This window comes from Bactrocera oleae, chromosome 2 (genome assembly GCF_042242935.1).
Source record: "Bactrocera oleae isolate idBacOlea1 chromosome 2, idBacOlea1, whole genome shotgun sequence".
Taxonomy (NCBI): domain Eukaryota; kingdom Metazoa; phylum Arthropoda; class Insecta; order Diptera; family Tephritidae; genus Bactrocera; species Bactrocera oleae.
In genome coordinates, this window is record NC_091536.1 from 54978389 (window position 1) to 54994629 (window position 16241).

At 31.8% G+C, this 16241-nt stretch overlaps 1 protein-coding gene across 5 annotated transcripts in view; it reads left to right on the forward strand.

The window, feature by feature from the left end:
• Nucleotides 1-16241, forward strand: part of fru (sex determination protein fruitless) — a 300477-nt gene that overhangs the window by 267876 nt on the left and 16360 nt on the right. For 2 of the 5 annotated variants that reach the window (XM_070113189.1, XM_070113190.1), the window contains exon 7: nt 15242-16105. The exons of 1 other annotated variant lie outside the window; for it this stretch is intronic. In XM_070113189.1, coding sequence (XP_069969290.1) covers nt 15242-15828 — 587 coding nt within the window. In that variant the 3' untranslated portion in view covers nt 15829-16105. Of the gene's footprint in view, nt 1-6537; nt 11009-15241; nt 16106-16241 lie in introns of those variants that run through there. 2 more of the 5 variants (XM_070113185.1, XM_070113186.1) reach the window with 2 other exon arrangements.

Sequence of the window (16241 nt, forward strand, 5' to 3'; positions counted from 1 at the left end):
CGCGCGTGATTTATCTCCAGCTTCCTTTTGTTCCTGAAGGGCTCCTTCCTACCTAATTATATTGTACAGGGTTTGAAGTGTAGTTGCCATTTTCCGAATATTTAACTACATAATCTGTGTTCTTGAATTAATTAAAATACTACAATGCTATTTATATATATGTAATTATATTACTTTGTAAACTTTTACCGCTTTCCTCTACTTTACTTTTGCATGATATAATTTTACTTTTTCTTTTGTTTAAAGACAAGTAGTTTTTTACAAAAAAAATTAATAATAAAACTCCACATTTTTTTATTAAATAATTATTAATAATAGTTATTGTGCCATTTGAATAACTCAAAGATGTGGAGTTTGGCCTTAGCCGATCATGGTATAAACAACACATTAACTTATAAGCTGGGAGTAAAGTATCTTGAACCACTAAAAGCTCGACTCAAACAATTATTGCAAAATATTCTTATAAAAGCAGGCAAAAGCTTAATCCCCATAAATCGATATGAATTTCTTCACTAATCCTGAATAATTTTAAATAAAGTGCAAATTGCACTAAAGAATTAGTGCTATAGTTAAAACTCACAAAAATATGGCTCTAAAACAGGGTGCAAAGAGAAATTTTAAAATAAATTAATTTCGAATAATTTTTAATCTAACAGTAAGGACTTTATGTATGTTAAAACATACCTGAAGTTAATAGATAAGTGCATATTATTTCAAAATCCGATTTTATTATCCAATAATTTGGCTTTAACTTTTCGATAATTTTTTTGTAGTACGATTTGTCTTTCGTGAGAAACAGACCTTACTCCCGATTTCTTGTGGCTAAATTTATTTCCAGCAAGCATGTTTTGAGGTCTGAGGACGAGAAAAAGTCGCTGGGCTGAAATTTCGAGAATACGCCTGCTATCAAATCAATTCGAAGCCGAATTCATAAACTTTTTGATTTGTAAGCTCGCATGGCCCCTACGTTTCAAAGGGTTTTCTCTTACCGACATTTCTAGAGCGGTATGTCCAACATCTTTCTTTGATATCAGCTATCTCGATGAACTTCTATTTACGATCATCCAAAATCATTTTGGGGCGCTTTCCCATTAAAACGTTACGCCGTATTTTACAGACTTCCTGCTCCCTCATTCTATCGATTCTAGCACAATTTTTCTTTTCCGTTGTGTTATTGTTATCCAAACTACAATAATCGTAAACTTAATGACAATACCAGTGAGATATTTGTCAAAAAGTTTGTCCGTGACTGACATCATTTTATTAAAATGTATATTATTATTCCCAGTGTAAAATGTGTTGTATATTTCTTGGTTTAAATAGTAATTTAATGGTAAAATTTATTGCTACATGTTTCAAAAAATTCTCTGTAAATTTACAAATAAGTAAGAATAAAACCAGCTGTAAAATAACAATAAATTTATATAAATTCAACACCTCTCCTACTGATTTTTTTCCTTTTGAAACAAACTTAATTTTTTCTAAATGTATTTTGCAAACGCATGTTGCAAAAAATTCAAGACTATTAATTTATCTACACTAATATTATTTATCATACTATATAGAACTTTTTTTTATTTATCATTCTTAGAAATTTATCTTATTTTTTGAATTTGAATTTTATTTACATAGTTCTTATGCCTGCGGTAAAGTTTAGTAGAGCATGTTTGTTTGCATGAACCAACCTCAGCTGTTACACTGTAAAATTTAATTAATTATAATACATTACGGATCATTTTGGCTTGGCTTGTTTTGATCTGTTCGATTTTTTTAGCTACAAGTTTCGTTTTCCTTTAGTAAAAGTTATTACAACCAATATTATTATTATTATTAATTTTTTCTGCTTTATTAATTTTTTAATATTTCTTACATAACTACTTTCTTTATTTAAATCAAATATTAATAATAAAATTATTTTTTTTACCGTTAATTATGTTTATTTTTAACTACACATATTCCTTGCCTGACGTTTATTTTACATTATAACAGCAAATGGAACATTTAGACTGTGGGTAAAAATAAAACAGCGAAATTTTGGAAAATAAGAAAATAATGAGCCTATGTTATCATAATTGTTAGCAGCAGACATTAACCAAATACAAATTATGGAAAGGGTTTAAAAAGATTTATAACGAAAGTAAAATATTATTTTGTTGAATTTGTTGTAAATATTTTTTATTATAGGTATATGGATACGAATATACCTGGCCCTAATATATAACAGCATCTAAAAATTATTACAAAAATCATTAGTTCTTTTTCCTTTCTCTCTTTCTTACTCGAAAACTATTATGTATGACGATATAAATAAATATATCTTCTTATCCTCGGTGCCTAAGCGCTAATACTTATGCTTTAAGTTTTGCGATGGGGTCAAATTTGACATCTATTTCTATGTTTTATTTTATCTATCCAGAAACTTTCAAGTTTCCTTCATTAACTAGATGAATAATATACTTTTAATATTCCTTTGGTTCTCAATTTGAGTTGAAATGTCGTCATACCACCGTGCCGCATTTTTAGGAAGTATTATATAATATAATATCTTAGCTAAGGGGTGTTTTTTAGACATTTGAGTTTTAAGAAGAAATAAGAGGCATGTAATTTAATATTAAGGCATGTACGAGTAAGTGACCCTCGCGGCTGGCTCAAATAAGTTCCAAATTTCGACCACATTTTGCAGCAATTGGGGCCGTATGTCAACAATAACGCGCCGAATATTCTCGATGAAGGCGTCAATCGTCTCGGGCTTTATCTACACATACCCCCACCAAAAATCCAGCATTGTTAAATCTCACGATATTTCCTTTAATAAATTTATTGTTTCGTTAGCTGTATGGCATATAGACCCATTTTGTTGGAACCAAAGGTCATCCACATCTATATTCTCCAATTCAGTAATTAAAAAGTCATTAATGTATGCGTTCCCCGTTGACTGTAACACTATAAGCGGCTTCATTTTTGAAGAAATATGGACCAATGGTTCCCTCTGCGCATAGAGCACACCAAACAGGGACTTTTTGAGGATGTAACGGTGAGACGCTGTTAATAGCTTGTGGATTATCATCAATCCAAATGCGACAATTTCATCGCTGAACGAAACTTTCTTGTGAAAATCAAGATAGGTGACTAACATATCTCGTTTTGGGCCCATTCACCGAACGGTGTTCCGGAGTAAATCTGTCCATTATGAAATGCCAAACCAAACTGAGTATAAATCAAGTAACAGCTGTCAAAAAGACCAAGCTCCAAAAAAAGTATTGCATCATTGAAAACCACACGTCTAAGAAAATACTCGTTATATCGGTACTTAGTGTTCTCATTTTACTGAGACTCGTTTGTAAAATCCTTGGAAAACTTCGGCAAGGCTCAAAATGCCGATTGACGCAATAGTTAACTGTTTAGAATGTTTATGCATAGTTATTTTGTAACAGGTTGAAACAAGTCGGTTATACTTTTACCCTTCTTTAAGCCAACGAATATTTATACTATTTCTTATGATGAAATTTGATTTCGGATTTAATATAGTATAATGAGTAATATAAAATATATTTTTGCTATTGTGCAATTCGAATCAAATTCTTTTTAACACATTAATTACCTATTACTTGCTTTTAAAACAACACTGTTCAAATTATTCTTTATAAAAATTATTTTAACTAACAAAACAAACATTTTGTCATTAATCTATATCCGATATTTATGAAATATCTTTCTCATTCGCTGTTACGAGAAACAAATAGTAAGGTTAGATTTTTTGATAAATAAGAAGGAGGCTGGAGAGACAAATCATTAAAAATAATAAAAATAACAAAGATATGTGAATTTTAAATACGATCTAATTCGTCTTGTTATGAAAATGTCAAATCATTTATTGGAGATACTAGTATATTGCTATTATGACTTATTTCTTTTATCTATTTATTATTATTTTCGATTTTTCAAGATACTTACGCAAGACATATATTTTTTCGTAAACGATCTGACACCTTAGAGAGTTTTATTCAATTAACAAATAACTTGAAATTCATAAAAGGTATTCTCGAAACATATTAGTGATCAAATAATATTAATATTAAAATATAAATTTACAATAGTTTAAAAAAAAATTTTTTTTTTAATTTAATTTCTCCAATTATTTTTATATAGCGGCTATCGTGAATACCCTTCCTAATGTTATCATTTTCATTCTTACTACTTTTCACAAATGAAAACTAAAGTAAAATACATATTTTATTACTTTAGTGTCATAGCTAATACCATTTTTTATTTACCTAAAAATATTTTTATTAACCTTTTCTTCACAATTCAAATAATTACCTCTTCCTGATTGCGTGTACTTTTTGTAAAAACGCTCTGAAAATTGCGAAGCACATTTTTTACTATAAAAAGGTCTGTTTCAACATTAAGAAACACTTCATAAAATAGATATCGAAGAAATTTAATCAACTCAAAAACAGCTAAGACGCAATACAATGCTAAAATCATAATGAAACCAAAAGCTTTGAAGTGAAAACTATAAAACGATTCAATGCGCGAAATTGCGTTTAAAATTGTATAAAATGCGTACTTTCCAATAATAATGTAGAGTAGAAAGAATAGAAGAAGAAAGTAAGGAGTTTTCATATTACTAAATGAATATATCTATGGCCATTTGTTTACACATTTTTTTAACGCAATTTACATTTTATTGAAATTGCATTTGAAATATTATTTTAATTTAAATAGTTTTTTCCAGAATATTATAAACATAATCCTTAGAAACACAAAAAAGATCCTTCAAGATTCTTAAAGAGACTTTGTTTTTATTATTGTGTTCACTTAATTTATTTAGAATTATATCATAAAATTTCCACTCATTTCAAGTAATTGTTTAATTTAAACTACATACAAATTATTGCAGTAATTTTTCGTTATCAGTCCCATACTATGCCACAATCGACCTTTACTGTTATAAAAAAGTTTACTTTACACACAAACATGGATGCTTAGAATTGTTTACCGATTATTACTTTGTTTTGTTACACCTTTCGTTTAGCATTTTCTCTTTTTAGCTTATTTGGCTTTAAGTTTTAATATACAATTAGAGCTTTGTTTTATAATAGTTTTGATATCTGAAAATCACTGCCTAGTTAAAAAAAAATAAAATTATTTTTTAAAAAAGAAATACATACATTAAATATATTTCTACATACTTAGCCCGATATATACCTTTACTACTACACATACTTAATTACATAATACAATAATATATAATAACAATTGTAGTAGATTGTCGTTAATTGCATAAAATTATACACCTTCGTTATTATAGACTAGAACTCCCTTTACATACATACACGCTTATATGTTTTACCAACGTTATACGTTGGAATCATGAAAAATATACCATAACCTCAATTTGTTGAAAAAAAATGTAAGGCTTTTGTTTGCCCATGGAATATAATTGGGTTGCTATATAAATCCTCCTTCTCTTTTCTTAATTTATTCCCATTTTTTTATATATTTATATAAAGGATTAGCGTGTGAAGCTGAGTCGATTTAGCCATGTCCGTCTGTACTTACAGACCCTCAGAGTTTGAGAAATTGATCTGAAATTTTGCATATGTCCTCTTCTTTCCAAGAAGCTTACCACCATAGCCTATAACTTATATAAGTAGCTATTAGAAATACATTTGTTAACATAAGTCGACTCTCACTTCGCAAGTTAGGTTAAGTTAACTTGAAAATGATTTCTTTCAAGAATATATGATAAAAAAAATGTTTTCAAGCGATTAGTGAGTTCTTAAAAACATGCAACTATTGAATTATTAGTTTGAATTTATTGCATAAATGTTGACGATTGCTTGGATCTAAACTCTCTAGAATGACACCAAATATACTGATAGATACCTATTTATAAAATCTTAGATTTAGAAATGATAGATAGGTTTTTGCAAAAGATTATCTGATAATGTTTAGCACACATTATATATGTATAAGAAGACTGTTAATTATAACAATTCGTTTCGCAGATTTCTGCCTGTAATTACTTTTGGATTACAATACATTACTATCCCAATACAAAATTCTTCACACCAAAGTACATACAAATTTTCATATAATATCCAGGTTCAGAGTTGCCAGCTTTTTAAAAACAGTTATCAGCTTTGATATGATCACATTTTAAACAACCTTTTATCATAAAAACCTTTAATAATTTTGCGAATTTAGTTGCCTAAGCTAGTTGTTTCCCCCACTCCTCATTGTTTTCGCTATTTGAGTTTGATGCCGACAAGCTTCCCCCGATTAGATTTGTGTTCATTTTGCGCTTTAACCAACTGTTCAATTATATTCCATGCTGAATGTACAGAACTATACGTAACTGTAGTCACTTGCCTCTTGCCCTCAAGCGAAATATGCTAGTGCAAGCTATTATTCCAAATTATACCCGCGAGTAAGCGCTACCACATCAAATTCCACCAAAACGTTTAATTCAGTCCAACTTCCAACCATGAAAGTGTCTGGTGACTGCATAATTCCCAACTGTGATTACAGGTGATGATGGTGTTGGTAGCAATGACATACGCGTTGAGGATGATGACGATGAGGATGATGATGACAATGAGGCGGGCGTTGATGCTGACGCCGAGGACGTGCATCGTCACATTGCCTATCGTCACAATAGACGGCGTGTTATACGTTCGACAGACGCCATACAAGTTCAGCAAAGCGTCGCCGAGCATATTGATGTTGTGTACGAAGGTCACACGCATGATTTGTGTGGCGATGAAGAGGATTACGATTACGACAATGATTGCCATAGCGATTGTGATCACAAAATATTGGATAGCAACTACAATTGTCACTACAAACGTTGCAAGCAAGAAGCGGCTATGAGTAGCCAACAAGCCGCACAGCAGCAACAACAACTGTACGCGCAACATCAGCAACAGCAAAAACATTTACAGGCACAACACTATCATCAGCAACATGTTGCTGAGATGATTTTGCACGCACGTAATGGCCCGTTTAACGATGTTATTGCGCTGACGACGACGCCGCAGCCAGCATTGTCAACACATCGTCACATGCATCCACAAACGGTTATTAATCTCGGCCGCTGTAGTAATGCTTTGGATGCGCTTTGCTCTGCCGAGGCTGCTGCCGCAGCCGCAGTAGCTGCGCTCTCGCCTGCTTCGTCGAATGCGTCGGCAGCATCGACAACACTACAGAAACAGCAGCAACAACAGCAACAATTTGCGTCCGCACAGCAACAACATTCTGCTCCAGTCAACTATCAGCAACAACAACAGTATTACCAAAAACATCAGCAACAACATGCGTTAGCAACTGCTGGCAACATAGTGCAAAATCGCCATAATCACCATCATCAACAGCAACAACAACACCATTTGCAAAACACCCACACACAAGTGATCAATAACGCCACAGGCCACGACAGCAACACCACACAATTGCAACTAATTGCCACGAACGCCAACCCATCCACCGTTGCCAACACCGCAAATGCGGCCGCCGTCGCCGCTGCAGCAGCAGCCGCCGCCAATCGTCGTGACCACAATATCGACTACTCCACGCTTTTCGTTCAATTGTCCGGCACGCTTCCCACCCTGTATCGCTGCGTCAGCTGCAACAAGATCGTGTCGAATCGTTGGCATCACGCCAACATTCATCGGCCTCAGAGTCATGAGTGTCCTGTCTGCGGGCAAAAGTTTACGCGTCGAGACAATATGAAAGCCCACTGTAAAATAAAACACGCCGATATTAAAGATCGTTTCTTCAGTCATTATGTACATATGTGATCAATTTTTTATGTGGTCAAATAAGCAGTTAAACTATTTATTAAATCCGATTAATGGCACACAAACACGTAGTAAAAATACAATAGGCTCACACACCCAGAGGACACACAAATGATACTGAGGCAACAAAGATTTACTCATCGAAGTCCGCACTTTTTGATTTAGTTTCACCACAATTGAAAATGTTGAGAAATGTTGTGAACTCATCTCTATATACTCCTAAATACAACAAGTGCCGTCATAAAAGCTGGCAACTTTAAAAAGCTTTAAGGGTTTTCTTAAATATCCGTGTATATGGGTTAATAGGCATAACATTGTCTATCTTTAGGCGACATGTGCAATAAAGCAGAAGGCTTTGATACCGGTGAATCTTCTTACTACATATAATGTGTTCGACTTTCGGAAATGACGCATACCTTTAGGCGTTATTCTTTGAACTATACATTTTCAATCTGTTTAGTTTGTTAGTTTGTAAATATTTAAGCTGTGAAATAAGCTTACCACCTATCTGAATAGTAATATTAAATTTGTCACCAAAAAGTATCGAGCTAAGTACAAAACTATCGAAAAAGAAGCATGTCTTTTCGCTTTATTCTTTGAATTACCAGTAGTTAATTTAATTCTTATAGTTGTTGCTTCAAAAAAGTCCTTCGAAATTACAAATTTTCTTCAATATTTATTAAATATCTCTTTCTCTAGTACTCTTGATTAATTTTTTAAAAAAGCTATTAAAATAAAAAAAGTTTGTCGACATTTTCTGAAGAGTGTTTTTAGTATAAGGTTGCCTATAGGTAGGCAATGTAGAATTGCCAAATTTATTCCAAGGAGGAAAAGATTTCCGCTTTCTCCCTTAAGACGAGCGGAGTCACTTGAACCAAATTTACTATGAAAATCTCAGCTAAATAAGCTTAATTTCATAAAACATTAATTACCCTTTATCAAATCATCACATAATTTTACTTTTGTGTGGCAATATAAGTTCAGTTGCCTGCCTTAATGAGCACTTCAAAGTTGTATACACACAAGCTCTACACAAACTAAATACTGTAGTACATTTCAATATTTTCTTAGAAAACAAATAAGATATCTTTAAACTTTCCTCGTAACTATACAAAATATATGTATTTATTATATATGTAGTTGTAAATCTCTAAAACACAGCAAGTAACCAAAGAACTCACCAAGAAACCCTACAAATATTATATGTATTATAAAACTGTGCTGGATTTTCGTGTAATCTGAAATTAGAACGAAGTCAGTATAATTAGTATTAAAACTTCAACGACAAAGCGATTGTAACAAAACAAAGTACTAGTATTAACCCACCCGAGTAATTTGTGGATTTTTTAGTAGACTGTAGTATTGCATATTTACCATTAGTATTTATTTCTACTAAACGAAAGTGAACACTGAGTTAAAGGGAACATTTATAAAATATACATTTTGTTTTTCTTATTTTAGCTGTTAAATATTTTAAATTTCATGTACACGCCAATAAACAAAAAATTATTGCAATCTCGCGTGAGAACACGTGTGTCATATATTGAGACGAATACTATGTACCGTTAAGTGCTAATACACTTTGTATTTTTTACCATTTCAATACCTTTGAAAAATATTTGAACAAAGCAAACAAGTATTATGTAGTTTAGGAATTCCAAAACGAAAGCGAACGCGATAAGTTAACACTTCTAGTAGTGAGTCAAGATTAACACTTTAAGCCCTGCCATATTTAGTTTTTAGTAAGTTAATTACAAATTGACTGTTTAGTTGAATTTATTAATAAATTAAATGTTTTCTGCGAATAAACGAAGAACTGAATGATTTTCTTTTCGTCGCAAACATGTATGTAAATTTACGAAAGTGTTGCCGCATAATTGATCAAATAATTGCCTTGCTGGGATTTATACATAATTGGCAATGCTTAATTTGATTGTTTTTAATTATTTTCGCTGCTTTGTAGAAATAAGCTCTTATAAAATTTCAGTCAGCTGTTTTTGAGTCTGAAATGTGCTAGCGCTAAATCTGGCAACAAAAAGTGTTGATTTGACTTAAACACCCAAAACTTTCGCAACATAGCCAAAAAGTGCTTACTTAAATTTGGCTTTAACTGTTTACACACATTTTGTAGGCAGTGTAGAGCAATAACATAGAATATTTCAGACTTTTTTGTCTTATTTGTCATTAATAAATACGAATGTATTTTTCAACTTGAACATACATAATGTGAGTTTCAGACAGCCGTTAATTGAGGCAATTAAAAATTTGTTCATACCAGTCGTTAAATATATTTTTTTAATTTACTAAATTAGAAAGATAATTCGCTAATTGAGATACTATTGAGGGCAGTTCTGGCAATCAAATCAAAATTTCTCGGTCTTACTTAAAAGGCCCTATTCTGTAGATCACTTTGAAACAAGAAGTTATATATTTCCTTTTTTTTCATTGAGCAAAGCAAGAGCAGTAAGAAAAGGGTTTCAACGTATGTGTGTAAACAAATGCACTTCATACAGCATTGAAAACAAGAAATTTTGAAAAATATTAATTACTATAATGTGGTTTAACAATATAGAACTAACATAAAATAAATAGTTCTTCCTCTAGACACAAAATAAAAATGATTGTATGTAGTTTACTGAAAGACATATCTGAAATCATAGATGAAAATAAAACTTTTCAGAATATTAAAAAAAATCGACCCAGAAATTAGTGTACATTTTTCTTATAAGTTTTGGTGAATTTAAATTATTTAAAAGCTTACGGGTAATAGAAGGTATATATGCGCTTTACAAAGCTTTTGGTTTGATTCAAAAGTTATAATTAGACATTTGCCGATATAAAAATACTGGATGTGATTTATGAAAAAAAATTTAATGCGGTTTTTATTTTTAAATTTCACACTAAAAGTCGCACGCAATCTCCACAAGCTACTCTACAATCTGTATTCTTTGCACTCTGTTTCAACTGAAGGAATTCCTAGTCTCCTCTGCTAAGAGTTGAACTCTTTAACAATATTATTTAGAGCATTTCTATGGAATACGTAGCTTTCAGTAAGCTTTGCGTAAGCAACTTTGCCATATCTACATATTATAAGTAAAATAACACAACAGGTTTTGCGATATCAACCGTTAATTTTTAAACTTCAAATGGTAAGTGTAAAAACTTTCTGCAGCTTTTTACGATTCTACTTTCGTTTATAACACTGTCTATCAACTAATTAAATGGAAAATAAAAGGATATACAATCAAAAATTTTATTTTTCAAATACTTATATATACATATTTAAAACTCCTAGTAAATTTTAAGTGCCCCAAACAAATAAAAATTAACCATCTCTAAGTTATGTGTATCATAAAATATAACATACAAATTTTATATATACATATGTACATAGTATACTATTTAATTACTGCTTTTGTTCTTCCTCTGATATTTGTGCCCACGGAAGTAACAAATGTGTGAAAAATATATAAAAATTGATTGTTCTTCCACAAAAATTTATATTACAAAATTTCGAAAACAAATATATGAAAAAACAGGAATTGGCCGACAAATTTGAAAATTGTTTAGCTAACGATGAAGACACTAAAACAAACATAACACAAATTATCTGTACTATTTAAATATCTAACCTGAAGAACCGAAATAAAACTACCTGTTTTTTGCCCACTTTAGGTTTTATACTTTCTACTTGCATACGTAAACACAAACACACATATTTTATAAGATGTTATTGCAGCAAGGAGGGGTGTTGAAAATAAACTAACTCATTATCACACATATGTCACGTATACATACATACATATATGTACCTACAAATGAAAGTCTATAAATTCCTGTCACTTGGACTATTTGCTTTAGATAAAAATAAAATTTAAAGGAAATTTCGATATTTTTTTATTATCTTTCTATATATTATGTTTGAAAAGCGCGTATAACGACTATTAACTAAAACAAAAAAGGAGTGAAAAATATCGTAAAAATTAAAAAAATATGTATATAAATTTATATTTTTATTTTTTTTTTTAATTTTATTTTTTTTTTTGATAAGCAATTAGATTTTTCTTTTAATTTTTTTTTCACTATGCATTATATCATATATGAGCTTATTAAATTTTCCCAAACATTTTTTTTTTAAAAAGCAATTAAAATAAAAAAATAAAAAAAACGTTAATTTTGTATAATTTTAATACATACATATATATTTTTCAATGAAATTCTATTGGACATTTCTAATATAATTTTAGGCGAACTAAGTCCCTTTTTTACCAAATCACTCCAACAAAGTTTTATTAAATCCTAAAAAGAAGTTGTCAATTAATGTAAAAAAAATATATTGTTTCCTACATACATATGTACATTTTATATAATATAATATTAATTGTAATAAAAAAATACTTATTCCTATTAACATACATAAACGGCTCTATCACAAACTAAACTTCAAAAATGCATAACTGTACATACGCTTATACATGCACACATATTACCAACCACTCAAAATAAATAATATTTGTTAAGGTTTTGAGAAGATAGGAAACCAAATATAATTAAAACGATAAAAAACATTTATTGAACTATAAAAATTATATAACAGAACATAAACCAAAAATAAGCTTGTAACATTAAACCATTAAACTAATGTGGACATTACATACAAAACAAAAACACACATACAAATAAAATACACCATCCCATTATTGCACACCACATCATAGCCAGCTAAAAACGCAGCACTTGAAGAAAAGAAATTTATATGTATTTACTAAGGTTTTGGCAATAAGTACTTGAACTGCATTTAACAAGAATTCTTCTGGGAACAGAATAACAAAGCAACATTAAATTATGCATACCATATATGCATTACAATCCCCCAACAATGTGGGTATTGACTGGCAGCTACACACACACCTATATTCATACAATATATATACATATACATTTTTTTAATATTTTTATTAATTTAAAATTACACCCTGCGCACGCGTTATTTACTTTACGTTTTTTTTCTCTTATTCTATTTTCATTCCCTACTTATCTTTGAAGATACATACATACTTGTATATAATATATATCCATTTAAATTCATATAAATACTCATCTGAGAATCAGTGATGATAACGCCCGCCTTTAAAGTTTTTTTGTCAGCCATCGTTACCACCATTAATGCTAATTTTTTACTTAAATTCTCAAAAAAAAATACTATACATAAGGTATTTGTGGGATAGGTGCGAAATAAAGTAGAGGCTACTTAGTTTCTCTTGTAGGGTTGCATTTACAATATTATTTTCTATAGCAGAATTTAATTAAATCCACCGTCTTCCCTTGCTTTGAATATTTTACCGACTTTTTCAGAAAAAATCGAAAAATTAGATATATATATATTATACAGAAATATGCATCAAATATAAAGAAATATAAATTATTCAACTAAATTTTAATATAAACAAAACGTCGAAACTAATTAATCTTATTTTAAAGGAACTAAAAATCACCAAGAATAATCAAACTAAATTTTGTATCGATAACTCAAGACTCAATGTTTACTTTCCCATACTGTTACATGAGCGCTAATCAGAACCCTATTCAATTTAATTATATAAAATAAATTATGGGTTCAACAATAAAGTTTTTCAGCAAGTCACTTTATAAAAAAGGTCAAACATTGTATAACTCATTTTTTACACGTGTTTTCTTAAAGACAATTTTATTTATTCCTTGTTCAAGCAATTAGTGGACTTATTTTAGATTAAAGTTTACTTCAATAACTTTGGGCTAGAATAGTGGAGTTTTACGTCAAAAAAATACAATTTAAAAGCATATATTTAATGAAGCCCTTTCTGGTTCAATTCTTCGATTTCGCTATTCACTTCTTTCACTGTAGCCTAGGAGTGAAAGCACTAAAGCTCCATATGAAAAAGCTGTTTTTGCTCCCAAAATCAAGATATGAGCAAAGATGGACTAAGAAATTCATTAGGAAATTTTATTTCATCAATCAATATTAAGGAGACCATTGTATTTCGGTATAAATGCGATATTGATACTTAAATTACACGTCATGAAGTAAAATTTACCGATTTTCAAGAATTTTTTAATAATCAAGAAAATTAGTTCTTCCAAATCGAATTTAATTTTTTTACTGAGTCTAATTGTTATATTTTTTAACAAAAACAAAAGTACTTACAATTTTTTCTGAAGAGTTTAATATTTAAATACGTTTAATACTAAGTCAAAAAACCGATTAGAATAAAAATATTATGTTTTGGTATCAATATCACTGTTTTTTTTCTAGTTTATTCATACTTCACATACTGTGCAAAAGGTTTTCATAACAAAAAAAAGAAGAAATTAACTACTGTTATCATTACCTTTCATTGCCTACTAACACATAAGCTGTCTTCGATTCGCCAAGCGCTGGAGAGTAATGAATAGAACAAACTACTGGCCTCTGACGCTGCGCAATTTTGTTGCACTTCCTTCTTTGATGAATAATTTTTAGACACCAAAGGCATTTTCGTAACACCTTACGCTTATTATAAAAAACTTTTACTTATTTCAAGTCTTATATATGGAAAATATATATAAAATATTTTTAATTTTAAAGAATAAGTTTTCATGCGAGCCCTTCGCAATGACAAAACTGATCTAAAATATGTAAAGCAAACTTAACAGCATTGAAAATAGCGGTTATACAACTTTACCCGCACACTCTCTTGTATCATCTCAACTCGCTAACTTTGTTGTTGATAGATAGCGAGCAGAGAAATGACGAATCGAAGGCAGCTTTGCATATTATGCACATTAGTTAAGAATTTAAGGTTAAACACGAGTAATCGAATAATAATTTAATGTATGTGTGTATAAATGTTCCAATGTATGTATGTATATATATGTACATATTATGGCTGTTAATTCAGAACCTTAGTCCGAAAATATGCACATTACCATAATTTTGCAAACATATAAACATATTTGTATATACCTTGTTTGTACCCTGAAATTTTTATCGCTCCTCTACTGCCTCTGACACCCTATCTATTTCACAATTTCTTTCACTCCATCTTAACCTCTACCCGTCTATCTCTTTTGCACTATATTAATTTGTTCTCTTCAAGTTTTCTATAACAAACAGTTCTTTTTTAATTCGTCTAATTTTAACTTTTCCTATTTCTCAACGCGTGCGATACTTAATCATTTACGAAATTATTAACCGATCTTTGTTTTTACATACATATGTACTTGTAAATTCCTATTCTTTGATAAATCTCTATGATGCAAAACAATTTTCGAACCCAAAAAATATATAAAACTATCCAAATCATTAAAAACCAATTTAAAAAATATTCAAAATTTTATATTGAATAAATTTGCAAACCCCCAATACCGAACAACGCTGTTGCCCACTACTGTAAATTCCACATTCCAACTGGTTACAGGTTCCAAAGCCTGGCATATGCGTCTAACTTTCGAACGTCTGTCCGGCGGCTGTAACTTGCACCGCTGCAAACTGTGCGGCAAGGTCGTCACTCACATTCGCAACCACTATCACGTCCACTTTCCCGGCCGCTTCGAGTGCCCGCTCTGTCGCGCCACCTACACGCGCAGCGATAATCTACGTACGCACTGCAAGTTCAAGCATCCGATGTACAATCCGGATACGCGCAAATTCGATAATCTAATGTCGGCCGCGGCCGCGACTGCCGCAGTGGCGGCGCAATCGCCAACAGCCACACAAATCGCAGCCGCCTCACAGGCGGCCATGGCGGCGGCGGCAGCAGCAGCTGCCTTCAATGCAGCACAACAGCAGCAGCAACAGCAACAGACGCAACATCAGCGCGAACGTGAACATCAGCAGCAGCAGGCGCAGACGCAGCAACAGCTACAACAACATGCTCACAATTTGACACAACAACTGCAGCAGCACGCACACAATTTGTCACAACAGCAGCAGCAGCAAATGCTCAGCGTACAACAGCAATATCAAGTGCTGCCGCATCAGCCACACAATGCGACAAGTGAATGATACAGCCAGTATTTGGGCTGGAATTATGGGAACATGTTGAACAGCTCATCAACCTCAACGACAGCAACAGCCGCAGCCGCTGCCGGTGCTACTGCCGCAGTCACTGCTGCAAGCACAGCTCCAGCAAATCCTTTTCTATGGAATGTCGATGAACTTACGTCAGCGCCGCCGCCGCCATCACAACCGCTCTCATTGGCACTGGCGCCGAAGCCACATACCAACACGCAACAACCACAGCAACATTTACCAAACTTTGCGCATGCGCCACCCTCGCAACTACCATTCAATATCTATGCGCGCGCAGTCAATCAGCACTATGGCGGCCACACAGCCGCAATGCGTGAGCGGAACTTCCATTTCTATAAACGTGGCGAGCAATTCGCCTACGAGCGGCAGCAACAACAATTGGAACG